Genomic DNA, 25,732 nt, shown 5'->3' on the forward strand with positions numbered 1-25,732 from the left:
TGTTTATTGCAACCCAACTTTGTTACAGCTTCAGATCCCCCCAGCAAAAAGGTGTAGAAAAAGTATCTTTTTTTTATAAAACAGCTCAAAGTCAAAGCACACACACGTTCTTTACTATTTGTCAGCACCGTGTTGTCCTTTTGGAATTGGATCCTTGGTATAGCCATAAACTAGAAGTAGTATTGCCTCATGCACCAATTTGAACACATACCTTGTCTCCAAGTAGGTTTCTCCCACCTCATCGGCTGGAGTTGGGGTGTGTGTGGTCGGGGGGGGGGTAGGGAAGAAGGAGTGCAGAATAGTCAACCAGACTGCTGTGGGTCTGGAGTCACGTGTAGGCCAGCCCGGGTAAAGGATGCACTGGGACGAGTGAGTGAATCCGTTCCCACAACAGCAGTTTCCTTCCCCAAAAAGGTTGTGAGTGAATCAGATGGGGGTTTCCCCTCCCCTCCCTGACAATTGTTTCGTTGTTAGATTCTGAACTCCAGATTTCTAACCGAATTCCAATTCCACCATCTGCCTTGGCAGCTCCTGGAACTGGGTTGATAGTCCAGTCGATAAAGGCACTCAGCCGTCGCTGCTTTAAACCCCCTGCGATGGCATGTGAACTCTCTGGTGTCTCTGCAGGTGGGAGGAGCGGTTAAAACTCTTCCCGCACTGATAGCAGGTGAATGGTCTCTCCCCTGTGTGGACCCGCTGGTGTCTCAGCAGGTCAGAGACCTGGGTAAAGCCCTTCTCGCACTCAGGGCAGCTGAATGGCCTCTCCCCCGTGTGGACCCGCTGGTGGGTCAGCAGGGCGAAGGAATTGCTGAAGCCCTTCCCGCACTCGGTGCAGAGGAACAGACTCTCCCCAGTGTGGACCTGCCGGTGGGCCAACAGGGTGGAGGCCTGGCTAAAGCCCTTCCCGCATGCGGAGCACCTGAAGGGCCGCTCCCCCGTGTGGACCCACCAGTGCCTCAACAAGTCAGAGCAATTGCTGAATGCCTTCCAACACTCGGGGCAGCTGAAGGGCCTCTCCCTGGTGTGGACCCGCCGGTTCCTCAACAGGTCGGAGGAATTGCTGAAGGCCTTCCCACACACTGTGCAGGGGAATGGCCTCTCCCTGGTGTGACTGCGGCGATGAATCTCCAGAGCAGATGGGAAACGGAAGTCTTTCCCACAGTCACCACACTTCCACGGTTTCTCCATGGGGCAGGATTCCTCAGGTTTCTCCATGGCCGAAGCTTCAGCCGCACACAACACGTGTAGAGCTCCTCCCCTCCGTGAATTCCTCTTCCCAGGCCTTATAACTGTTTCAGGCTCCACACTCAGTGCACTCCAACAGTAGGGTCTCTCATCCAGTCCCACTGATGCTGAAAACGGACTGAAACAGGAACCAAAACACTTTGCTCCTTCTCACAATCATTCAAAAATTGTTGTGGTCCCGATGGATTGAGTGACTGTCAGACATTGACGTCAAAGTGAGAACTGCAGACGCTGCAGAGTCAGTATCGAAAAGTGCGATGCTGGAAAAGCACAGCAGGTCAGGCAGCACCTGAGGAGCAGGAGAGTCGACATTTTGGGCATAAGTCCTTCATCTGTTGATTTTGAAACTTCCGTCTTCAGATCTTCAAATACTCTGTCAAGAGATTACAAAATTCATTACTGTCAGTCCAGAATAAAAATTCAGAACAAGCAATTTGTTTGTGTTGTTATTCCACAAAATTGAAAGCACTATCCCACACTAACTCTCTCCCGCCCTCCGCTCTAACTCATTCTCCTGAAGGTGTTGATTCAGGATCTTATAGGGGCAGAAAAGCAAAAATGTCAAGACTGACATCTCAGTTTTGGATAACTCCACCTGAAATTTAATATCTTTCACAACACTGGGATATTGCTGAGGGTGAGCAGGTCTGATTTTGGGAAGCCAAAAAATGTCAATTCAGGGTGAACCTGCAATGCAGGTTCTTGAAGAACCATCAGACAAAATGGTTCACATTCCCAGGAAGTGGGGGGGAAAGCAAAATGAGCCATCAAGGCATTGACACCACCACCAGAGAGACTGAACAAACAGACATGACAAACATTCATGGAAAGCCAGAGTCATCGAGATGTACAGCACAGAAACAGACACTTCAGTCAAATTCTTCAGTGCCCAACCAGATATCCAAAATTAATCTCGTCCCATTTGCCAGCGCTTTGTCCGTATCCCTTTGAACCCTTTCTTTTCATACCCTCATGCTGATGACTTTTAAATGTTGTCATTGTACCAGCCTTCACCACTTCCTTTGGCAGCTCATTCCATACATGCACCATCCTCTGCGTGAAAATGTGGCCCCTTAGGTCTCTTTGCAGTCTCCCTCCCCCTGCCCCCACCTTAAATCTATTACCCTCTAGTTCTGGACTCCCCATCCCAAGAAAAAGACCTCGTCTATTTACCCAATCCATGCCCCTCGTGATTTTAAGAGAGTCTATCAGATTACCCCTCACATTCTGACGCACTAGGGAAAACAGCAACACCCTATCCTTCCAACCCTTCTTACCTGGGTAATTAAGACACATATCTGAGTTTGCAGAGTCTGCTCCCTACCTGGGTTCACTCCAGTTGCTACAAGTGAACAAATTTCCTCCCCCTGCACTCCACCCACTGCTTCCCCCCTCCCCCCCTTCCTGAACAGTTAACAAAAATCCCTTCTCTTCAGAGAACCCTCACTGTTCTAACAAGTTCACACCAACCTCCGAATGGCAACCTCACCACACCCATACTCCTATTGCTCTACATTTACCCCTTGACGAATACATCTAACCTGCACATCCCTGGGCACTGTGGGTAATTTGGCCTGGCCAATCACACCTTACCTGGACAAAGTTAAAAATCACACAACACCAGGTTATCATCCAACGGGTTTATTTGGAAGCACTAGCATTTGGAGCACTGCTCCTTCATCAGGTGGTTGTGGAGTGTAAGATCATAAGACACAATTTCTGGAAAAGCATTACAGTGTCCTGGCATTGAAATGATATATTGAACAAACCCAGATCGTTAAGTCTTTCATCTTTTACAATGGATTGCAGATATCATTAATATGTAAATCCCAGAACTTCCTGTAAGGCACCTTCTCAGGATAACTAAGGCTTTATAACAAAAGGAGACACCTCAGCTCAAACAATGCATTAAAGGTGTGAGGTCAGAATCGGTCTGTATCCCAGTCTAGAGTCAGACTGGTTCTATTTCCAATGTGGAATTTACAAAATATTACATATATTAACTGCCTGCAGATTGTGCATTTTTTGAGGAAAATAGAATGCATATGCAAATATCCTTCTGCAAACACAAATTCACCCCCATGGACTTGTGCATGTGTGCATGAGAGAGAAAAAAAGTCAGTTTCCATGCTGTATATCTCTATGTCAATTTGAGAACAGATACGTTTTTTTCTGTTGGTATAAATATTGTTGTAAATCATAGTGGGTACTAATAGCTCGATGGAAGGGTGAGAGAATTCCTCAAATAAGGCACTGAAGGAATCCTGGGAGAGTAGTATTTCTGGTTTACTTCCTATTGAACAATATTAAACACAAGCACCTAATTATTTCTAATTTTGGTTCACATTTCTTGTTTTATTCCCTGCTATGACTACACTTCATGTCTGGATGATTAACAGGCTGGGAGATTGTGGGTCTGGGTTGACTTCTTGTTCCAGAAGGTGTAAAAAAAAAGGGGTCAAAGCATCAGCAGAAATCCAGAAGGGGTGAGAAACCAGGACCTGAAATTGGAGCGGACACCAGATTACCCTGTGATCGGTGCTTTGATTACCTGTGCTAACCCTCTACCTTGATCTTACTTTCCATTTGATCACCTCCTCAATATTGAGGATCCAATTCTTGTCATTCTGGAGCCATATCTCTGTAAGGAGTCCCATATTTTAATTATTCCCTTTAATGTGTGCAGTCAATTCATTCGCTTTTGCTGCAATGCAGCACACATTCAGACATACCATTTTTAGTTTCAATTTTTATGATCTTTCGAATCCACTTTTGATTGCTGGTACATTTACTCTCCATGTCTTTCTGTCGTTCTCGGATGTTCATTTTCACATCACTGTATTGCTCACTGGCCTTGATCCGGATTGGCCATGCTAAATTGCCCATAGTGTCCAGAGATGTGCAGGTTAGGTGGGTTAGCCATGGGAAATGCAGGGTTAGAGTTTCATAGTAATAGAAGCAGGAGTAGGTCATTTGGCCCGTCGAGTCTGCTTTGCCATTCATTTAATGAATGATCTCTCCATTGTCTCAGCTTCTCCTCCCTGCATTGTCCCAACTACCCTTAATACCTTTACCATGCAAAAACCCATCTAACTGTGTCTTGAATATACTTAATTAAGCTGCCTCTACTGCGTCCCTGGGCAGAGAATTACATAGATTCACTATTCTCTGGGAAAAGCAGTTCTTCCTCATCTCTATCCTAAATCTACTCCAACTAATCTTGAGGTCTGGTCTCACCCACCAGCAGAAATGACTGGATAGGGTAGGGTTTCATCCCCACAGTGCAATGAAATCCCATTTTCCACCAAAATCTCAGATGTACTCACTCACTCAGGTGCTGTCTCATAAATGAAAGATTTCATTGTAACTTCTTCTGCTCCCAGTAAGGACAAAACATCTTTGAAGGCTGCTCTGAAAGTCCAGTCTGCACAATGACACTTCTGGTTTCACCAAAGACCCAGAGAGTCATACAGCACAGAAACAGACCCTTCAGTCCAACTCGTATGTGCCGCCCAGATATCCTAACTTAATCTAGTCCCATTTACCAGCATTTGGCCCATATCCCTCTAAACGCTTCCTATTCTTGTACCCATCCAGATGCCTTTTAAATGCTGTAATTGTATCAGGCTCCACCCCTTCCTATGACAGCTCATTCAATACATGCACCACCTTCTGCGTGAAACAAGTTGCCCTTCATGTCCCTTTTAAATCATTCCCCTCTCACCTCAAACATATGCTCTCTACTTTTGCATTCACCCTATCCATGCCCCTTATAAATATTTATAAGGTCATCCCGGAGCGTCCGATGCTCCAGGAAAATATCCCTGACCGATTCAGCCTCTCTCTGTAGATCAAACCCTCCAACTCTGACAACAGCCTTTCAAGTCTTTTCTGACCCCTTTCAAAGTTTCACACCATCTTTCCTGTAGCAGGAAGACCAGAATTGAATGCAGTATTTTAAAAATGGCCTCACCAATGTCCTGTACAGCCACAACATGACCTCCCAACTCCGATACTCAATGCTCTGACTAATAAAGGAAAGCATACAAAATGCCTTCTTCACTATTCTGGCTACCTGAGACTGCACTTTCAAGGAACAATGAACCTGCACTCCAAGGTCTCTTTGTTCTGAAATACTCCCTTAACTGTCCTGCCTGGATTGCCTTACCGAAATGCAAACATCACATTTCCCTAAATTAATCTCCATCTGCCACTCCCTGGCCCATTGCCCCATCCAATCAATCAATTCTAATTTATCGCGAACTCTCTAATTCTTATTCCCTGGAAGTTCAAAATCTCCATCCCACACACTCCCTCCATTCTCACTTTGTTGAACCTAATCCCTCCTGTACCTCATCCCAAAGGGTCTGGTTCATGCTGATTAACAGGGCCACACTCAGGGGAATCGAATTGAAACAAACAGAATACTCAATGGCCTGGACAGAGTTGATGTTGGGAAGATGTTTCCATTGGAAGGAGAGACTAGCAGCCAAGGGCACAGCCTTAGAGTAAAGGGAAGACCTTTCAGAACGGAGATTAGGAGAAATTTCTTTAGCCAGAGAGTGGTGAACTGATGGAATTCATTGTCACAGAAGGCTGTGGACGCCAGGTAACTGAGGATATTTAACACTGAGACAGAAACAGTTCTTGAGTATCAAGGGGATCAAGGGTTACAGGGAGAAAACAGGAGAATGGGGCTGAGACACTTCTCAGCCGTGATTGAATGGTATGGGCAGACCCAGTGGGCTGAATGGCTTAATTTCTGCTCTTATGAATAGGAAAGGTTCAGAGATATATAGGCCAAACAAGGTAGGACTAGTTTAGTTTATGAATATAGTCAGCATGAAATCAAGTATCTGTTTCTGTGCTGTACGATTCTGTAACTGATCTTAACCAGTTTTTCTGTTCCCTCATAACCATCCACTTCATAGTTGTTCAAAAATCAGATGAGCTCAGCTTTGAATATATTCAATGACCCCCTAGCCACAGGAAGGCCCCACCCCATTTCTGAACTCAATTCCCCTTGCTAAAACACCACTTGCCCTGCTGACTGCTTAGTGCACCTGTCTGATAACGGGTATTGACTGGTGCAGAAAGACACTGAAACCTCTTTGTACATCCACATAACATTCCTGATAAACGGCTGGTGTCCAAAACGTCGACTCTCCTGGTCCTTGGATGCTGTCTGACCTGCTATGCTTTTCCAGCACCACACTGTCGACCAATATTTCTACACTCTGTCCCCACCCTGAATTCACTCCCTTTCCTTTCAGTTGTTGGAAGTCAACAATTGAACGCCAGAATGGAAAAAAAAGTGGAACAGATGGCGAGAAAAGAGAGTGCTGTACTCACAGTTGTTGGACAGAGGAAGAAAGTTGCAGTTTGGGGTAAAGCTCAGTCTTTATTCAGAGAGACAGGAGCAGCAGCAAGTGCTACTTCAGAAGCTCATTGTCCAACTCCCGCATTCAGACAATACTGGTGCTCTGATTGGCAGGAGGACAAGATTCCTTCCGGTCCTCCCGAGTTCCCTATTGGTCCATCAAAAGTAGGTCATGAGTCGTTTGTGCGTACAACCAGGAGCATGCAGTCTTCCGCTGACACCAGCGGACATGCGCAGTGCTTGATGACACCGAGGGGCATGCGCATTACGCTCTTCAGAAATGCTTACGTTACGATCAGATTTGAAGTCTCCAAATGCCAATCGGAGGGAAAAAAAAAGTTGAATTACAATCTCCTTCCCCCCACCCCCCTCGGCTCGACATTGCATTCCTTTTGCATTTTGGCTGGCTGCTCAACTTGTGTATTTCTTTTCCCTCGGTTAGGGGAGCCACAAACTGGAGGGCATAGGTTTAGGTTGAGTGGGGAAAGATGAGGCACCAAAGGATTAGAAAAAACGTGTGACATTTAATTTGCCTCAAGAAATGCCAGAACGAGAGGACATTAGTTTAGGGTGAGTGGGGAACGGTTTAAAACGGACCTAAGGGGTAACTCGTTTCACGCAGAGGATGGTAAATGTATTGAATGAGCTGCCGGAGTGGAGGCTGGTACAATTACAACTTTTAAAAGGCATCTGAATGGGTGTACGAAGAGGAAAGTTTAAAGGGGTTTGGGCCAAGTGTTGGCAAATAGGAATAGAATAAATTAGGATGTCTGGTCGGCACAGACCAAACTGTTTCATTCCATGCTCCATGACTCTATTTCTACATAGAACCAATTTGACAATATTAGAATAGGCAACTCACCCCTTACAGCCTGTCCTCAACTGTGTCCAAATTGCACATATTTCAACGCAAGTTTCAGAAAGATGCCTGCAGCTTTTTTAAAAATAGAATTGAACATGCTTTAATGTTGTTTCTGAGTAGCTATTCTCAATGTTAAAGATCAGCCATTTCTCGTGCACCCCCATCTCCCAGGTAGAGTCATCACCATCTGTCTCTCTCTTCTTAGAAGGACTTGATACAGCGATCAAAGAGGGATGGAGGCACGAGAAATAATAGGTGGTGGGGAAAGAGAATGGTTGGGGGGGGGGGGAGGAGGAGCTGAGGGTGGGTGTCAAGAGAGAAAATGGACAGAGGGACAGAAAGAGAATGGACAGAGGGCAGTGACACTACAAATCCCACCTTCCCCAGGACCACAGTAATCATTTCTCAATATACAAATGGCTAAAGCAGTAGAATCACATAATCCCTGCAGGTCATTCAGCCCATTTATCTCACACTGACTTTCCAAATAGCATCCCACCAGACCAACCCACTTACCATACAGCCCTGCAGTTCCCTATGGCTTACGCACCTGAAAATGCATATCCTTGGACACTTCAGCACAGCTGATCCACCCTAAACTGCAGATCTTTGGACTGTGGGAGGAGCCCACGCAGACACAAGGGGGACAATGTGCCAAAGTCGCCTGAGGCTGGAATCAAACCCAGCACTGTGAGGCAGCAGTACTGACCACTGTGCCACCATGCCACCCAGAGCTTTGATGTTCTGTTTTATCTTTTTAGCTTCTGATTTCTCATGCGCCCTCAGCAAAGGCTCTGCCCTCCTGAGATTTGTGGACCACACCCACTGCAGCCTCCCTTTCCCACTTCTCCTGTCCTGAGCACGTCGGTTCCTGAACCTGGTGCCAGACAGACACCGACGCCATCTGGCCTCCTGCTGCTAACTTCAGAGAAAGACGACAATCACCTGTCAATATTCTGCCCTTACCCCCAGCGCTCCCCCCACCACTCAGCCAGTTAGCTCCTCCCCCTGCCTCCCAATCTCAGATCCCCTTTTCCTGTGTGATTCACACTCACACCCTTCTGACCCTGTCCACTGACCTAATCAGAAGGATCTGTCCAGAGGGGAATGACCATCTCCTGGAATAAAGTGTCCGGTTAACTTTCCCAGTGACGTGTCTGCAGCCTGGCTTCCAACTCCATCTCTCTGAGCCAAAGGTCTTCCAGCATGTGTTTACGCTGAATCACAGCATCCAGGACCTCCCACCTTCTGCAAAGTGAAAGACAAGTCTCACCCTGCCCTCTCCAATGTGTGTGTAGATTAGATTAGATTCTCTACAGTATGGAAACAGGCCCTTTGGCCCAAAATGTTCACATTGACCCTCCAAAGAGTAACCCACCCAGACCTGTTCCCCTACCTTAAATTTACCCCTGACTAATGCACCCAACACTATGTGAATTTAGCATGACCTGCACATCTTTTGGATTGTGGGAAGAAACTGGAGCACCCGGAGGAAACCCATGAGGAGAATGTGCCAACTCCACATAGACAGTTGCCTGAGGTGGGAATCGAACCCGGATCCCTGGTGCTGCGAGGCAGCACTGCTAACCACTGAGCCACCATGTCACCCAGTAACTGCTGAATTGTTTCTACTGGCCAAGCAGAGGCCGATAGCCAAGCTTGGAACCCATGAGGACGGTCTCAACCGGGACCTTGGGTGACCACACTACACTTAACACTGTCTCTCACTCCCACACATACACACCCAGTCACACAGACCCTCTCTCACACACACCTCTCACACTCAAATCCATGCACACACCCTCTCACAGGCTTATACTCCACTGCATCGACACACTTTATCAAACATGCACATGCAAACACTCCATCTCTCTCTCTCTCTCTCATGCGCGCACACACGTACACACACACACACACACAAACCTATGCAGTGAATTTGCATTTGCAGATACATTGTGCTTTTTGAGCAAAATACAATCTGCAGGCAGTCAATCTATGTAATATTTTATAAATTCCTACTTTGGAAATAGAACATGTGTGACTCAGGACTGGGATACAGACAGACTTGAACCTCACACCTTTCTTCTTTTGTCTGAGCTGAGATGTCACCTATTTTTACAAAATCTTAAGTCATCGGGAGAATGTGACTTAAAAGTAGTTCTGGGATATCCATGTTAATGAACCGAAACCTGCAACCCATTCGAAAAGATGAAAGACTGAATTGCAACTGGACTTGTTCAGGAAATCTGATCAACTGCATGACACTGTAATGTTTTGCGATAAATTCTATGTCTTATGATCCTGCTCAACACCTACCCGATGAAGGAGCAGCGCTCCGAAAGCTAGCGCTTCCAAATAAATCTGTTGGGACTCTAACCTGGAGTGGTGTCGATTTTAACTTTCTCCACCTCAGTCCAACACCAGCAACTGCCCATCATTTCGAATGAACACAGCCCCCACCTCCTGGTGCTGCCAGGAAACTTTACAATGTCCATAAAACGACACAGTACCTGCACCCCTGAAATATCTGCAATTTCCAACGATACGAGCTACTCATTCACTGTTCCATCTGATACACGACATTGGAAACTTAGTGCAGGAGGCTGAAAGAAATCAACAGGTTTAAAACAAAAACCATTTGAAGCTCAAAGCCTTCAATGAGAGTCTGAGCATGGCGGGAAGTTCAGGTAACCCTTTATTGTGACCCAACTTTGTGACAGCTTCAGATTCCCCCCCAGCAAAAAGGGAATGGGAGGGGCCCAGTGGGGGGGGGGGGGGGGGAGAAAGGGGGCGGGGGGGCGCGGCGGGGGGGGCATGGGTGCAGTGTGGAGTCAACCATAGGCCAGACAGGGTAAAAGATGCAGCTGGGACGACTGAGTGAATCCTTTCCCACAACGGCAGTTTCCTTGCCGAAAAATGGCGTGAGTGAATCAGATGGGGTTTTCTCACCCCAACACCACCACCCCCCCCAACTCCCCCCCAAAATTGGCTTCATCGTTAGACTTGGAACTCCAGATTACTGACTGAATTCCAATTTCACCATCTGCCACGGCAGGATTCGAACCCGGGAGGCCCCAGAACTGGGTTAATACTCCAGTCAATAATGGCACTCAGCCGTCACTCCTTCAATGCCTCTGCTATGGTACGTGAACTTGCTGGTGCCTCCGCAGGTGGGATGAGCAGGTGAACACCTTACTGCACCCGGGACAACTGAAGGGCCTCTCCCCTATGTGGACCTGCTGGTGTTTCTGAAGTGTGGTGGCCTGGGTAAAGCACTTCCTGCACTCGGGACAACTAAAGGGCCTCTCCCCCGTGTGGATCCGCTGGTGGGTCTGGAGGTTGGAGGCCCGGGCAAAGCACTTCCCGCATTCACAGCAGCTGAAGGGCCTCTCCCCCGTGTGGACCCGCTGGTGGGTCTGCAGGGTGGAGGAATCGCTGAAGCCTTTACCGCACTCTGGGCAGCTGAAGGGCCGCTCCTCTGTGTGGAGCCGCTGGTGGATCAGCAGGGCAGAGGCCTGGGTAAAGGTCTTCCTGCATTCACAGCAGCTGAAGGGCCTCACCCCTGTGTGGACCCGCCGATGGGTCAGCAGGTGAGAGGAATCACTGAAGGCCTTCCCGCACTCGGGGCAGGAGAGTGGCCTCTCCCCCTTGTGGATTCGCTGGTGCCTCAGCAGGGCGAAGGAATTGCTGAAGACCTTCCCACACTGAGGGCAGCTGAAAGGCCTCTCCCCCGTGTGGACCCGCCGGTGGGTCAGCAGGGTGGATGCCTGGATAAAGCCCTTCCTGCACTCGGGACAGCTGAAGGGCCTCTCCCCGGTGTGACTGCGCCGATGAGTCTCCAGAGCAGACGGGGCACAGAAGCCTTTCCCACAGTAGCCACACTTCCACGGTTTCTTCATGGGACGGGATTCCTCAGGTTTCTCCATGGCCGAAGCTTCAGCCGCACACAAACGTGGGTACAGCCCCACCCTGCCGTGAATTCCTCTTTCCAGGCCGAAGAACTGTTTCAGGCTCCACACTCACTGCGCTGCAACGTAGGGTCTCTCATCCAGTCCCACTGATTCTGAAAATGTACTCGAGCAGGAAGCAAACGCTTTGCTCCTCACAGAATCACAGTCAAAATTCGTTGCAGTCCCGATGTCCCAGTGTCACTGTCAGACATTGATGTGAAAGTGAGGACTGCAGATGCTGGAGAGTCAAGACTTCAAAAGTGTGACGCTGGAAAAGCACTGTAGGTCAGGCAGCATCCGAGGAGCAGAAGAGTCAATGCTTCGGGCATAAGGCCTTCATCTGTCGATTTTGAAATTTCCGTCTTCAAATCTTCAAATACTCTAAAAAGAGATTACAAAAGTCATCACACTCAGTGCAGGGTAACAACTCTGAACAAACAATTCTGTGGAATATACTTTTCTTTTGTTATTCCACAAAATTGAAAGCATCATCCCACTCTCTCTCCCCCTCTGTTCTCACTCCACTAATTCTCCTCAAGGTGCTAATTCAGGATCTTACAGATGCAACCAGAGTCATAGAGATGTACAGCATGGAAACAGACCCGAACCCAGGGAAAAGACTTTGTCTATTTATCCTATACATGCCCCTCATAAATTTGCAAACCTCTATAAGGGTACCCCTCAGGCTCCAATGCTCCAGGGAAAACAGCTCCAGTCTGTTCAGCCTCTCCCTATAGCTCAAATCCTCCAACCCTAGCGACATCCTTGTAAATCATTTCTGAACCCTTTCAAGTTTCACAAAATCGTTTCGTTGGAAGGAGACCAGAATTGCACGCAATATTCCAACAATGGCCAAACCAATGTTCTGTACAGCCGCAACATGACCTCCCAAGAGTCCAAAATTAACACAAAATAATCAAAATGAAAGAAGTCTTCGATAAGCATTTGGTACTTAAAAGTTTGACAAGGCACTGATGAAATGCATCCAACAATCTTGAAGGAAGGGACGACAGAAATTGTGGAAGCCATAATTTATCAGTCTTCCATGGACTTGGAGGAGGTGCCAGAAGACTAGAGAACTGCAAACATTGCAGCCTGGTTTAAGAAAGGTTGTAAAGCTAATCTCTGCAATTATAGAGTCATAGAGATGTTTTGCTATCCTATCTCTCCCATAAAGGCTGACAGAACAGGCTGTGAGCAGGAATCTGCTGGGCACCACCTTCATTAATCAAAAGAGAAAGAGCTATTGATTCAGCACCTCAGTAAATCTTGAGACAGTCTTGGCTCCTATGCACATGTTGGGATCCATGTTAGGAGATGTTTATAGTTTGCTTCTGTACTTAGAATTCATAAATTGAAGCCAGTGTACATTTTAAAAATATTCAAGATTAAAAGTACAGAGAGATCAATATTATACAACAATCCAACAACCCCGTCCCAAGACAACATGCGCCTGACCCTCACAAAGATGGCGGCCGGTTGCCCGGGCAACCCGAGAGCTCCTTCGCCGGTGAAGTAAACACTGGGGCCTGTGGGGCTTCTATTGGAGGCCTCAGTCCTCCCCCTAGGAGTTTATAAACTCCCCAGTCTCCCTCCTCCCGCGGTTCCCAATCCTACCCTGTCTCACTGTCTCCTCTCCCCGGGGGCAGGAGCCAGGTCTTGGCGCTCGGGCCTGGCGACCTCCCCGGGATGTTTCTGAAACCTGGTCCTGTTCTGAAGGAGGATCACCGGGACCCGAAACCCGTCCTCACATTTCTCCCGACACGAGCTGCCGGACCTGCTCAGCTTTTCCAGCGGCTCCTGTTCTTGTTCCTTCAGCCGCCGGCGCCGTTCCTCTCCCACACTCAGTAACACTGTCTCTGTCCGGCCGCGGGACCTACACTGCACATGCGCCAACACATAGGGGGCGTGGTCCAAACATTGTCGTCACCATCTGAGGGGGCGTGGTTGGGGAGTCCTCCAACCAATAGGGGACAATGGGGGTTGGTTTTCCCCGCCCCCAGCCCCTGAAAGGTGGGTTTCATTTAAATGTGAATGTGGTTTTCTTTTTAATGTTCAGCCTGTTCAGGAATGTTACTCCAGACCTTTGGAAGGCTGAAACATCGGGAAACTTCCAGACACAAACAAAGGGGTTTTAAAAAATGAATAGAAATAGGGAAGGTAAATTACAAAAGAAGCCGAGTATAAAAAATCAAAAGCTTCTATTGTTGTGCCAAAGGGAACAGAGTCGCTAAAGTAAATGTTGGTTCCTTGGAAGGTGAAGCAGGTGAGTTAATAAGGGGAACACTGAAATGACAGAGCTGCTAAATCAATACTTTTCCTCAGTTTTCACGTTGGAGGACAGCAATACCATTCGGATTGGAACGAGCAAGTCAAAGTCAAATCAACGTCGATAGGTACACTATTAGGATTGAGGGCAAACAACTCCCCTGGGCCTGATGGCCTACATCCGAGGGTATTAAAGGAAGTGGCAGTGGAGATTGTGGATTCATTAGTTACAATGTTCTAAAATTCCCTGGACATGAGAAAAGTTCATTGAGTTTATTTCATACAGAGATAGGTAGGTTCTTGATTGTCAAGGTGATCAAAGGTTATGGGGAGAATGGAGTTGAGAAACATTTCAGCCATGATTGAATGGCTTAGTTTCTGCTCCTATATCTTAGGATCCTATGGTTCCAGTGGGTTGAAAATATGCTAATGTAATGCCTGTATTCAGAAAGGGAGGCAGGCAATATGTGGGAAATTGCAGACCAGTTAGTTTAACATCTGTTGTTGGGAAGGTGTTAGAGTCAATTATCCAGGAAGCAATAGCAGGACGTTTGAGAAGTCAAAACTCTATCCATCAGAGTCAGCATGGTTTTATGATGGGCAAATCAGATTTGACTAAGTTCTTCATCGATGTAACAAGTGGATAATGATGATCCTGTAGATATAATATATCTGGCTTTTCAGAAGGCATTTGCTAAAGTGCCACTCAAAGCGTTAATTCACAAGGTTAGATCATATGCGATATGGGCTGATTTATCAGCTTGGATAGGTGACTGGCTAATGGGCAGAAGACAGACAGTCTGAATTGATGGCTCTTTTTTCTGGGTGGCAAGATGTGGCAAGTCAGGTGCCACAGGGTTGGGTCCTTGGACCCCAGCTATTTACAATCTACATTAGTGACTTGGATACACGTATAAAAGGCTCATTTGCCAAATTTGTGGATGACACAAATAGGCGTGATGGTAAATTGCAATGAGGAAACATGAACTTTTCAAATGGATCTAGATAGGTTAGGAGAGTAGGACAAAATGTGGCAGATGGAGTTTAATGTGGATAAATGTGAGGTCATGCATTTTGGTCAAAAAGAAAGCAAAGCAACCTGTTATCTAATAGAGGGTTTGGGATGATCTGGTGCAGAGGGATCTGGATATCCTCATTAATAAGTCACAGAAAACTAGCATGCAGATACAGTAGATAATAAACAAAGTGAATGCAGCATTCGCTTTTATCGCTAAAGGAATAGAACATAAAGGGAAGGAAGTGTTGCTGCAATCAAACATAGCATTGCTGAAACTGCACCCGGAGGATTGGGACCAGTTTTAAACTCATTTCCCCTTATATGATTATGGTAGGAGATTTAACTTTCCAACCATAGACCAGGACTGCCACAGGTTTAAATGGAAAGGAATTTGTTGAGCGTGTTTAAGAAAGATTTCTGATTTAGTATGTGGATATACCTATGGAGAAGGTGCAAAACTTGACCTACTCTTGGGAAATAAGGCAGGACAGCTGACTGAGGTGTTTGTGGCACCAGATCATCCCAAACCCTCTGTTAGATAACAGGTTGCTTTGCTGTTTTTTTAACCAAAATGCATGACCTCACACTTATCCACATTAAACTGAGTGCACTTTGGGGCCAGCGACCATAATTCTATTAATTTTAAAATAGTGATGGAAAAGGATAGACCAGATCTAAAAGTTGAAATTCCAAATTGGAGAATGTCTCATTTGACAGTAATAGGCAAGAACTTTCAAAAGCTGTTTGGGGGCAAATGTTTGCAAGTAAAGAGAGGGCTGGAAAATGGGAAGCCTTCAGAAATGAGATAACGAGAGTCCAGAGACAGTCCTATTAGGGTGAAAGGAATGTCTGGTAGGTGTAGGGAATGTTGGATGACTGGAGAAATTGAGTGTTTGGTAAAGAAAAAGAAGGAAGCATATGTCAGATATAGACAGGATAGACTGAGTGAATCCTTAGAAGAGTATAAAGGTAGTAGGAGTATACTTAAAAGGGAAATCAGGAGGGAAAAAACTGGACATGAGATAACTATGGCAAATAGGGTTAAAGAGAATCCAAAGGGTTTTTACAAATACATTAAGGACAAAAGGGTCACTAGGGAGAGAATAGGGCTCAAAGATGAGCAAAGGCAACCAATGTATGGAATTACAGGAGATGGGGGAGATACTAAACGAGTATTTTGCATCAATGTTTACTCTGGAGAAGGACATGAAAAATATAGAATGTAGGGAAATAGATTATAACACCTTTAAAAATGTCCATATTACAGAGGAGGTGGTGCTGGATGTCTTGAAACACAAAGGTGGATAAATCTGCAGGACCTGATCAGGTGTACCAGAGAACTCTGTGGGAGGCTACAGGAAGTGATTGTTGGGCCCCTTGCTGAAATATTTGTATCATTGATAGTCACAGGAGAGGTGCCGGAAAACTGGAGGTTGGTAAACATGGTACCACTATTTAAGAAAGTGATAATGAAAAGCCAGGGAACCTGATATCGGTGGTGGGCAGGTTGTTGGAGTGAAACCTGAGAGACCGGATTTACACATATTTGGAAAGGCAAGGACTGATTAAGGATAGTCGCCGTGGCTTTGTACGTGGGAAATCATGTCTCACAAACTTGATTGAGTGATTTGAAGAAGTAACAAAGAAGATTGATGAGGGCAGAGCAATGGACATGATCTATGTGGACTTCAGTAAGATGTTCGACAAGGTTCCCCAAGGGAGACTGGCTACAAGGTTAGATCTTATGGAATACAGAGAGAACTAGCCATTTGGATACAGAACTGGCTCAAAGGTAGAAGGTGGTGTTGGAGAGTTGTTTTTCAGACTGGAGGCTTATGACCAGTGGAGTGCCACAAGGATCGATGCTAGGTCCACGACTTTCTGCATTTTTTATGCAAATGACTTGGATGTGAACATAGGATGTATAGTTAGTAGGTTTGCTGATGACACCAAAATTGAAGGTGTAGCGAACAATGAGGAAGGTGACCTCAGATTACAATGGGATCTTGATCAGATGTGCCAATGGGCTGAATAGTGGCTGATGGAGTTTAATTTAGATGAATGCGAGGTGCTGCATTTTGGAAAAACAAATCAGAGCAGCACATCTACACTTAATGGTAAGGTTCGAGGGAGTGTTGTTGAACAAAGAAACCGTGGAGTGCAGGTTCACAGTTCCTTGAAAGTGGAGTTGCAGGTAGATAGGATAATGAAGGAGGTGTTTGGTATACTTTCCTTTATTGGTCAGAGTATTGAGTATAGGATTTGAGAGGTCATGGTGTGGCTGTACAAGAGTATGTTGAGGCCACTTTTGGAATAAGTGTACAATTCCGGCATCCTTCCTCTTGGAAGGATGTTGTGAAACTTGAAAGGGTTCAGAAAAGATTTACAAGGATGTTGCCAGGGTTGGAGGATTTGAGCTATAGGGAGAAGTTGACTAGGCTGAGGCTGTTCTCCCTGGGGCTGTTCTCCCTGGAGTGGAGGCGGCTGAGGGGTGACCTGAGAGGTTTATAAAATCATGAAAATCACGGATAGGGCGAATAGTCAAGGACTTTTCCTCCAAGATGGAGGAGTCCAAAACTAGAAGGTATAAGTTTAAGATGAGAGGGTGAAAGATTTAAAAAGGAACTGAGGGGCAACGTTTTCACGCAGAAGGTAGAGCGTGTATGGAATGAGCAGCCAGAGGTAGTGGTGGAGGGGGGTACAATTACAACATTTAAAAGGTGTCTAGATGAATAGTTCGGATTTAGAGGATTATGGAGCAAATGCTGGAACTTGGGACTGGGCCAGATTGGAACATCTGGTCAGCATGGATGAGTTGAACTGAAGTGTCTGTTTCTGTGCAGTGTGACTCTGTAAAACTATAATTGTTAGGACCGAAAGTAGAACTTTTTACTGATAATCTTCCTGCTGGATTTTTTTAGTGCACCCAGTTTCAGTCGATTTCTGGTGGGTAAAATTGTCTTATGTCCTGTATCTTGGAAATTCTGAAAAATAAAATTAAATAATTCTTCCTGTGAATGGTACAATCCATACCCCGTGATGTGAATGGTACAATCCTCCCCTTTCCTTTACCTCTTCCACATCCTCCACCTTCGAATGATGCAATCGTCCCTCTCTGAATGGTAAAATCCTTTATTCCCCTACAGCCGTTAAGGGTACAACCTCCCAAGTCTCAATGGTACGATCCTTTCCACACCACCCCAACTGAATGGTCCAATCCTTCCCCTGAGAATCCTGAGCTGGGATTCCCCAATCCCTTTCTTGTTCACATTTCTGAAGCCTTTCCCATTTTGAAAATAGTCTCTATTTTTGGTCTTCCCACCAAAGTGCATAACCTCAGACTTTACCACTTTGTATTCCATCTGCCCCTTCTCTGACCATTCTCCTGGCCTGTCCAAGCATTCTCAGCATGGACCCCTTTGGAACTCCAAAGACCCCTTTATGCCAACACTCTGCCTTCTGCCAGTCAGCCAATCCTCTATCAGTGCCAGTAACTTGCTCCTACACCAGGGACTCTTATCTTACTTCGCAGCCTCCTGGAAATCCAAATCACTCACGTCTACTGGCTCTCCCTTTGTCTAACTTACTCATTACCTGCTCAAAAGAATCCTAATAGATTTGTCAGACATGACCTCCTGTTGTCAAAGCCATGCAGACTCAGTCCTGTTTTAACATGCACCTCCACATACTCCCCACTCTCAGCCTTCATAAAACCTGTTAAGTTTACCCATTTTTACCATAAATACGTTGTTCTGCTCTTTAAAATGAATTCAAGTTGAAAGATTTCATATTATGTACGTACACTACCTTTGCCCCTCATAATATTTTATCCCTCTGAAGAAGACCTTCGAAAGAGATTAGCACAAGGTATGAAACTGACTGTGACTGCGTCAAGTAAAGGAGTTAGTAAGAATGAGAAAGGAGTGGCGAAATATCTAAACCTACCCATGCAACGGTCAAGAAGGCACAACAACACCTTTTCTTCCTCAAGATGCTCAACAAATTCGGCATGTCCATAATGACACTCACCAACATTTACAGATGCACCACAGAAAGCATTGAATCTGGGTGCATTATGCCCTGCTACTGCAACTGCTCTGCCCAGGACCGGAAGAAACTACAGAAGGTTGTGTGCACAGCACAGTCCATCACGGAAGCAAACCTCCCACCCATGAAATCCATCTATACTTCTCATTGTTATGGAAAGGCTACCAACTCAAAGACCCCTCCCACCCCAGGAATGATCTCCTGCACCATCTTCTGCCAGGCAGATGATGCAGAAGCTTGAACACATGTACCAACAGGTTCAAGAATAGCTTCTTCCTGCTATTATTAGACTGCTGAATGGAGGTCTCCAATGTGAAATCTAATGTTGCTCTGCGCACCTCCTGTGCAGCTGTAACTCTCTATGCCTCACTCTGTCTAAGCACGGTATGACCTGCATGTCCTTGTTTGCTCGGATCTGACTGTACTGCTGATAAAACATAACTTTTGACTCTATTTAGGTATATAGCACAGTACAGGCCCTTTGGCACTCGATGCAGTACCGGCCCTTTATCCTACTCTAAGATCAGACTGACCTACATACCATTTATTGTACTAACTTTCATGTACCTATCCAAGAGTCCATTACATGTCCCTAATGTATCTGACTCTACAATCACTGTTGACAGTGTATTTCACACAGCCACCACTATCTGAGTAGAGAACCTACTCTGACATCTCCCCTGAAACCTTCCTCCAATTACCTTAAAATAATGTTGAGTGTTGGGTACTGGAAAACCATAGAACCATGGAAAACCATCTTCTGGATTAGTGGTGCTGGAAGAGCATAGAACCATGGAAAACCATCTTCTGGATTAGTGGTGCTGGAAGAGCATAGCAGTTCAGGCAGCATCCAAGTAGCTTCAAAATCAACGTTTCGGGCAAAAGCCCTTCATCAGGAATAAAGGCAGTGAGCCTGAAGCGTGGAGAGATAAGCTAGAGGAGGGTGGGGGTGGGGAGAAAGTAGCATAGAGTACAATGGGTGAGTGGGGGAGGGGATGAAGGTGATAGGTCAAGGAGGAGAGGGTGGAGTGGATAGGTGGAAAAGGAGATAGGCAGATAGGACAAGTCCGGACAAGTCAAGGGGACAGTTACTGAGCTGGAAGTTTAGAACTAGGGTGAGGTGGGGGAAGGGGAAATGAGGAAACTGTTGAAGTCCACATTGATGCCCTGGAGTTGAAGTGTTCCGAGGCGGAAGATGAGGCGTTCTTCCTCCAGGCACCTGGTGGTGAGGGAGCGGCGGTACAGCCTGTCCTGAGCTGTGGCCTAACTGCACATATTCCAGTGCAATTTTCAGAAAGATTTCAGCAGCTCTTTTAAAAAGATTGAAATGCGTTTAGACTTCAATGATGTTTCTGAATACATCATTTTAGCTATTCTCAATTTTAAAGATAAGAGTTTCGAGTGAACACAGCCCACACCTCCCAGTGCTGCCAGTAACCTTTACAATGTTGATGAAACGATGCAGTACCTGTTCTCCTTCAAAATTTACAATTTCTAACGATACTAGCTACTCATTCACTGCTCCATCTGATACACGACATTAGAAACTTAGTGCAGGAGGCTGGAAGAAATGAGCAGCTTTAAAACAAAAAACCATCTGGAGCTCAAAGCTTTCAATGAGAGTCTGAGCCCAGCAGTAAGTTCAGGTAATCTTTATTGTGACCCAACTTTGTTACAGCTTCAGATCCCCCCCCTACCACCAGCAAAAAGATGTAGAGAAAGTAGCTGCTTTTTAAACAGCTCAAGGTCAAAGTGCACACACTCCCCCTTCCCCCACCTCACTTTCTTTACTATCGGTCAGCACAGAGTTGTCCCTTTGGAATTGGATCCTTGGTACAGCCTTAACGCATGGGGCCTGGAACGGGGGCAGTGTGGAGTGAAACAGACTGCTGTGAGTCTGGAGTCACGTGTAGGCCAGACCGGGTAAAGGATGCAGCTGGGACTATTGAGTGAATCTTTTCCCACAACGGCAGTTTCCTTCCCTAAAAAGGGTGTGAGTGAATCAGATTGGGGTTTTCTCTCTCCCCCCCTCCCCCCCCCCCCACAGAAAATGGTTTCATCTTTAGATTCTGACCGTATTCCAATTCCGCCATCTGCCACGGTGGTATTCAAACCCAACAGATTCCAGAACTGGGTTGATAGTCCAGTCGATCACGGCACTCGGCAGTCGCTTTGTCAGTCCCCCTGCGATGGCATGTGAAATCGCTGGTGGCACCGGAGGTGGGAGGAGCGGGTGAAATCCTTCCCGCACTCGGGACAGCAAAAGGGCCTCTCCCCCGTATGGACTCGCCGGTGTGTCAGCAGGGAGGAGGAATCGCTGAAGGCCTTCCCGCACTCAGGACAGCAGAAGGGCTTCTCCCCCGTGTGAACCCGCTGGTGCCTCAGCAGGGAGTAGAAATAGCTGAAGGCCTTCCCGCAATCAGGACAGCTGAAGGGCCTCTCCCCTGTGTGGATCTGCTGGTGGGTCAGCAAATTGGAGGAACGGCTGAAGGCCTTCCCGCACTCGGGGCAGCTGAAGGGGGTCTCACCCGTGTGGACCCGCTGGTGCCTCAGCAGGGTGGAGGAATTGCTGAAGGCCTTCCCGCACTCGGGACAACTGAAGGGCCTCTCTCCCGTATGGACACGCCGGTGGGTCAGTAGGGAGGATGAATCGCTGAAGGCCTTCCCACACTCGGGGCAGCTGAAAGGCCTCTCCCCCGTGTGGATCCACTGGTGCCTAAGCAGGGCAGAGACCTGGGTAAAGCCCTTCCCGCACTTGGGACAGGAGAACGGCCTCTCCCCAGTGTGGATGCGCCGATGAATCTCCAGGTCAGATGGAGTACGGAAGCCTTTCCCACAGTTACCACACTTCCACGGTTTCTCCATGTCCGAAGCTTCAGCCACAAGCAAATGCGTGTCCTGCCCCTCACTGCTGTGAATTCCTCTTTCCAGGCCGTATAACAGTTTCAGGCTCCACACTCAGTGCGCAGCAACAGTAGGGTCTCTCATCCAGTCCCACTGATCATGAAAATGTACTGAAATAGGAACCAAAAAGCTTTGCTCCTTCTCACAGAATTGTAATCAAAAATCGTGGCTGTCCCAATCGATTGAGTGACTGTCAGATATTGACATGAAAGTGAGGACCGCAGACGCGGGAGAGTCAGTGTTGAAAAGTGCGGCGCTGGAAAAGCACAGCAGGTCAGGCAGCATCCAAGGAGCAGGAGAGTCAACATTTCGGGCATAAGGCCTTCATCTGTTCATTTTGAAACTTCTGTCTTCGAATCTTCAAATACTCTGGAAAAAGAAATTACAAAAGTCAACACTGTCGGTGCAGGGTAGAAATTCAGAACAAGCTATTCTACTTTCTGTGGAGCATTTTTTTCTTTTGTTATTCCACAAAATTGAAAGCAACATCCTCCTCTCTTTGTTTCTCTCTCTCTCTCCCCTCCCCCTCCCCGTTCTCACTCTGCTCTAAGTAATTCTCCTGAAGGTGCTGATTCAAGATCAGAACAGCAAAAACGTCAAGACTTATATATTGGATAACTCCATCTGAAAGTTAATATCTTTCACAACAGTGGGATGCTGCTGAGAGTGAGCAGGTCTGATTTTGGGAAGCAAAACAAAATGTGTCAATTCAGGATGAATCGGGAATGCATCTTGAGGAATAACCAGATACATCAAGGTATTAACACAGACACTAGAGAGAAACTGAACAGAAGAGACGTGGCAAACGTTAGTAGAAAGCCAGAGTCAATAAGATATACCGCACAGTAACAGACCTTTTGGTCCAAATCGTCTATGCTGACCAGATATTGTAAATCAATTTAGTCCCATTTGCCAGCACTTGGCCCATATCCCTTGGCCAATCCACCCTACCTTGCACATCCCTGAACACGATGTGTAAGTAAGCACGCCTAACCCACACAAACCTGCACCTACTTGGGCACGATGGGTACTATAACACGGCCAATCCACCCTCACCTGCACATCCCTGGGCACTATGCATAATTTAGCACGATCAATCCACCCTAACATGGGCACAGTTAAAAATCGCGGGTTATAGTCCAACAGGTTTATTTGGAAGAACAATCGTTCGGAGCACTGCTCCTTCATCAGGTGGTTGTGGAGAATAAGACCATAAGGCACAGAATTTATGGAAAGACATTTGTGTCCTGCCACTGAAATGATATATTGAACAAATCGGGATTGTTCAGTCTTTCATCTTTTAGAATGGATTGCAGGTATCATTAATATGTAAATCCCAGAACTTCCTGTAAGGCACCCTCTCAAGATAACATAAGGCTTTACAACAAAAGGTGGCATCTCAGCTCAGACAATGCATTAAAGGTATGAGGTCAGAGTTTGCCTGTATCTCAGTCTTGACTCAGACTGTTTCTATTTCCAAAGCAGGAATTTATAAAATATTATCTGAATTGACTGCCTGCATGAACTGCCAAGTCTCATCCACCAGCTGAAATGACAGGATAGTGAGGGCTTGATCCCCACAGTGCAATGAATTCCCACTTTCCACCAAAATCCCAAATGTCCACAATCACTCAGTTGCTCTCTCATAAATCAAATATTTCATTGTAACTTCTTCTGCTCCCAGCCTCCAGTCTTCACAACCACACTTCTGCTTTCACCGAAGACAATTAGTCATACAGCACGGAAACAGACCCTTTGGTCAAACTCGTCTGTGCCAAACAGATATCCGAAATTCATCTAGTCCCATTTGCCAGCATGTGGCTCTTATGGTTCTAAACCATTCCTATTCATGTACTCCGCCAGATGCATTTTAAATACAATTGTACCAGCCCCACCACTTCCTCTGGCAGCTCATTCCATACATGCACAACCCTCTGCGTGAAAAGGTTGCCGCTCAGGGCCCTTTTAAATCATTCCCCTCTCACCTAAACATATGCCCTATAGTTTTGGACACTCCTGCCTTGGGGAAAAGACCTTGGATATTCACCCTATCCATGCCAGTTATAAACCTCTATAAGGCTGCCCCTCAGCCTCCGATGCTCCAGGAAAAATATCCTGGATCTACTCAGCCTTTCCCTGTAGGTCAAACCCTCCAAGTCCAGCAACATCCTCGCAAATCTTTTCCGACCCCTCTCAAAGTCTCACAAGTTCTTTCCGAAAGCAGGGAGACCAGAACTGGACGCACTATTCCAAAAGTCGCCTTACCAAGTTACAGCCACAACATGATCTCCCAATGCCTGTACACAATGCTCTGACCAATGAAGGAAAGCATAGCAAACACATTCTTCACTATCCTATCTACCTGCGACTCCACTTCCGCCTGGGCAGCCTATAGCCCAGCGGACTCAACATTAAGTTCTCCAGTCTCAAATAACCTCACTTCCCATCTCTTCCTTCCCCCTCCCCCCCTCCCACGACTCCCTTCTCAGCCCCTCCCCCTCATTTCCACTCCTCCTTGTCACGAACCAGATTTATTTCTCCCATTCACCAACCAGGTCAGACCTTTCACCTGTCCCCACTTCACCACCCTGCCCCCAGAACACCCTTTATCTGCACCCATCCCCAATCCTGAAGAAGGGTTACACCTGAAACGTCGACTTCTCCACCTCCTGATGCTACCTGGCTTCTTCTGTTCTTCCAGCCTCCTGCCTGTCTATTTTGCCAATTGCGACACAGACGTGGAGCAACGTTTCCAGAGTCTGTCCCCACCCCGATTCACTCCCTCTCCTTTCAGTTGCTGCAAGTCAACAACTGAACCCCAGAATGAAAAAAACATGGAAAAGGTGGTGAGAAAAGAGAGTGCCGTACTCACAGATGTTGGACAGAGGAAGGAGATTGCAGTCTGGGGTGAAGCTCAATCTTCATTCAGAGAAACAGGAGCAGCAGCATCTTCAGAAACTCATGGTCCAACTTCCGCATTCAGACAATGGGATGTCTCTGATTGGCAGGAGGACTAGACTCCTTCCGGTCCTCCAGTACTCCCTATTGGTCAATCAAAAGAAGATCGTGCGCCTTTTTGTGCGGACTACGATGAGCATGCCCAGTCTTTTGCTGACACCCGGCGAGCATGCGCTGTACACTCTATCGGGATGCTGGTGTTGCTAACAGATTTGAAGTGTCCAAATGCCAATAGGAAAAAAAGAGGTCGAGCCACAATATTTTTTCTCCGTGGTTCGACATTTCGTTGGTTTTGCATTTTGTCTCGCTGCTCAACTTTTGTATGTCTTCTCCCCTTGAGCTGACTTTGGGCAGCGCTTTAACCAGTCACACAGACTGAAGAAACATTACACTATTCGCAGGAGGGAGTGACTGTACACGTTTCCTGAGTGTGATCACAGTTTCAATTGTTCATCGGAAACACAGAACCAAAAGGACACCAGAACTGCGGAGAATTTGGGGAAATGTGGGGACTGAGGGAAGGGATTCCATTCCCTGGGGGCACTGGAGGTTCATCAGCTCAGTCGCAGTGCGGACAGGCCGTTCTTCAAAAAATTATTACAACATTATTTCCCATTGACAAAAACACATTCACGCTGCCTGATTACCTTGAACTTATACAAGTGCTCTGTCATAATATCTTTGATAATAGCTTTGAACATTTTCCCCATTACATATGTTAAGTTAAATGGTCTCCCTTTTTGAAGAAAGGATTTGTCCAATCTTAAAAAAAAACCACCCCTGAAACGAATGAGGTTTGGAAATTAAAACCAATACATTAACTATTACGGGGAGAACGCGGGTGGGGAGTTGAAATGCCTATTAGCCATGATTGAATGGCGGAGTAGACTCGATAGGCCGAATGGCCTTACTTCCACTCCTGTGTCTTATGGTCTTATTTCACGCCCTAATTTCTCTTTAAGAGTCTAGGATGAATTCCTTCAAATACCCGGGACTTATCAGCTCGGAGTTCCAACAGTTTACTCAGTCCTCGTTCCCTGGTGATTGTAATTTTCTTCAGTTCCTCCCTCCCTTTGAATTCCTGATTTACAGCTAGTTCT

General features: G+C 46.5%; 2 protein-coding genes across 6 annotated transcripts in view; one reads left to right on the plus strand and one right to left on the minus strand.

Moving 5' to 3' along the window:
• LOC140460280 (uncharacterized) lies at nucleotides 1-25,376 on the minus strand. 5 transcript variants are annotated; one of them, XR_011953951.1, is made up of 6 exons: nucleotides 24,547-25,376; nucleotides 20,845-22,043; nucleotides 10,936-11,818; nucleotides 9,998-10,090; nucleotides 8,567-8,735; nucleotides 1-1,618 (listed from the first exon to the last, which is right to left on the minus strand). XR_011953951.1 is itself a non-coding variant. In XM_072554722.1 (4 exons), the coding sequence occupies exons 2-3, from the start codon at nucleotides 11,411-11,413 to the stop codon at nucleotides 10,041-10,043; spliced, it is 528 nt and encodes a 175-aa protein (XP_072410823.1). In that variant the 5' UTR covers nucleotides 11,414-11,818; nucleotides 13,055-13,303; the 3' UTR covers nucleotides 1-1,618; nucleotides 9,998-10,040. The 5 variants fall into 5 exon arrangements, 2 of the variants coding, with proteins under 2 accessions (XP_072410823.1, XP_072410822.1); XR_011953950.1 differs by lacking the exon at nucleotides 8,567-8,735; XM_072554722.1 differs by lacking the exons at nucleotides 8,567-8,735; nucleotides 20,845-22,043; nucleotides 24,547-25,376 and adding an exon at nucleotides 13,055-13,303.
• Nucleotides 1-25,732, plus strand: part of LOC140460045 (uncharacterized) — a 911,064-nt gene that overhangs the window by 521,630 nt on the left and 363,702 nt on the right. The window lies entirely within an intron of this gene.

Source organism: Chiloscyllium punctatum, chromosome 36 (assembly GCF_047496795.1).
Source record: "Chiloscyllium punctatum isolate Juve2018m chromosome 36, sChiPun1.3, whole genome shotgun sequence".
NCBI classification, from domain to species: domain Eukaryota; kingdom Metazoa; phylum Chordata; class Chondrichthyes; order Orectolobiformes; family Hemiscylliidae; genus Chiloscyllium; species Chiloscyllium punctatum.

Coding starts and splice junctions, on each gene's coding strand:
- LOC140460280 (XM_072554721.1), bottom strand. CDS start 11,413: ATGGAGAAACCTGAGGAATCCCGTCCCATGAAGAAACCGTGGAAGTGT.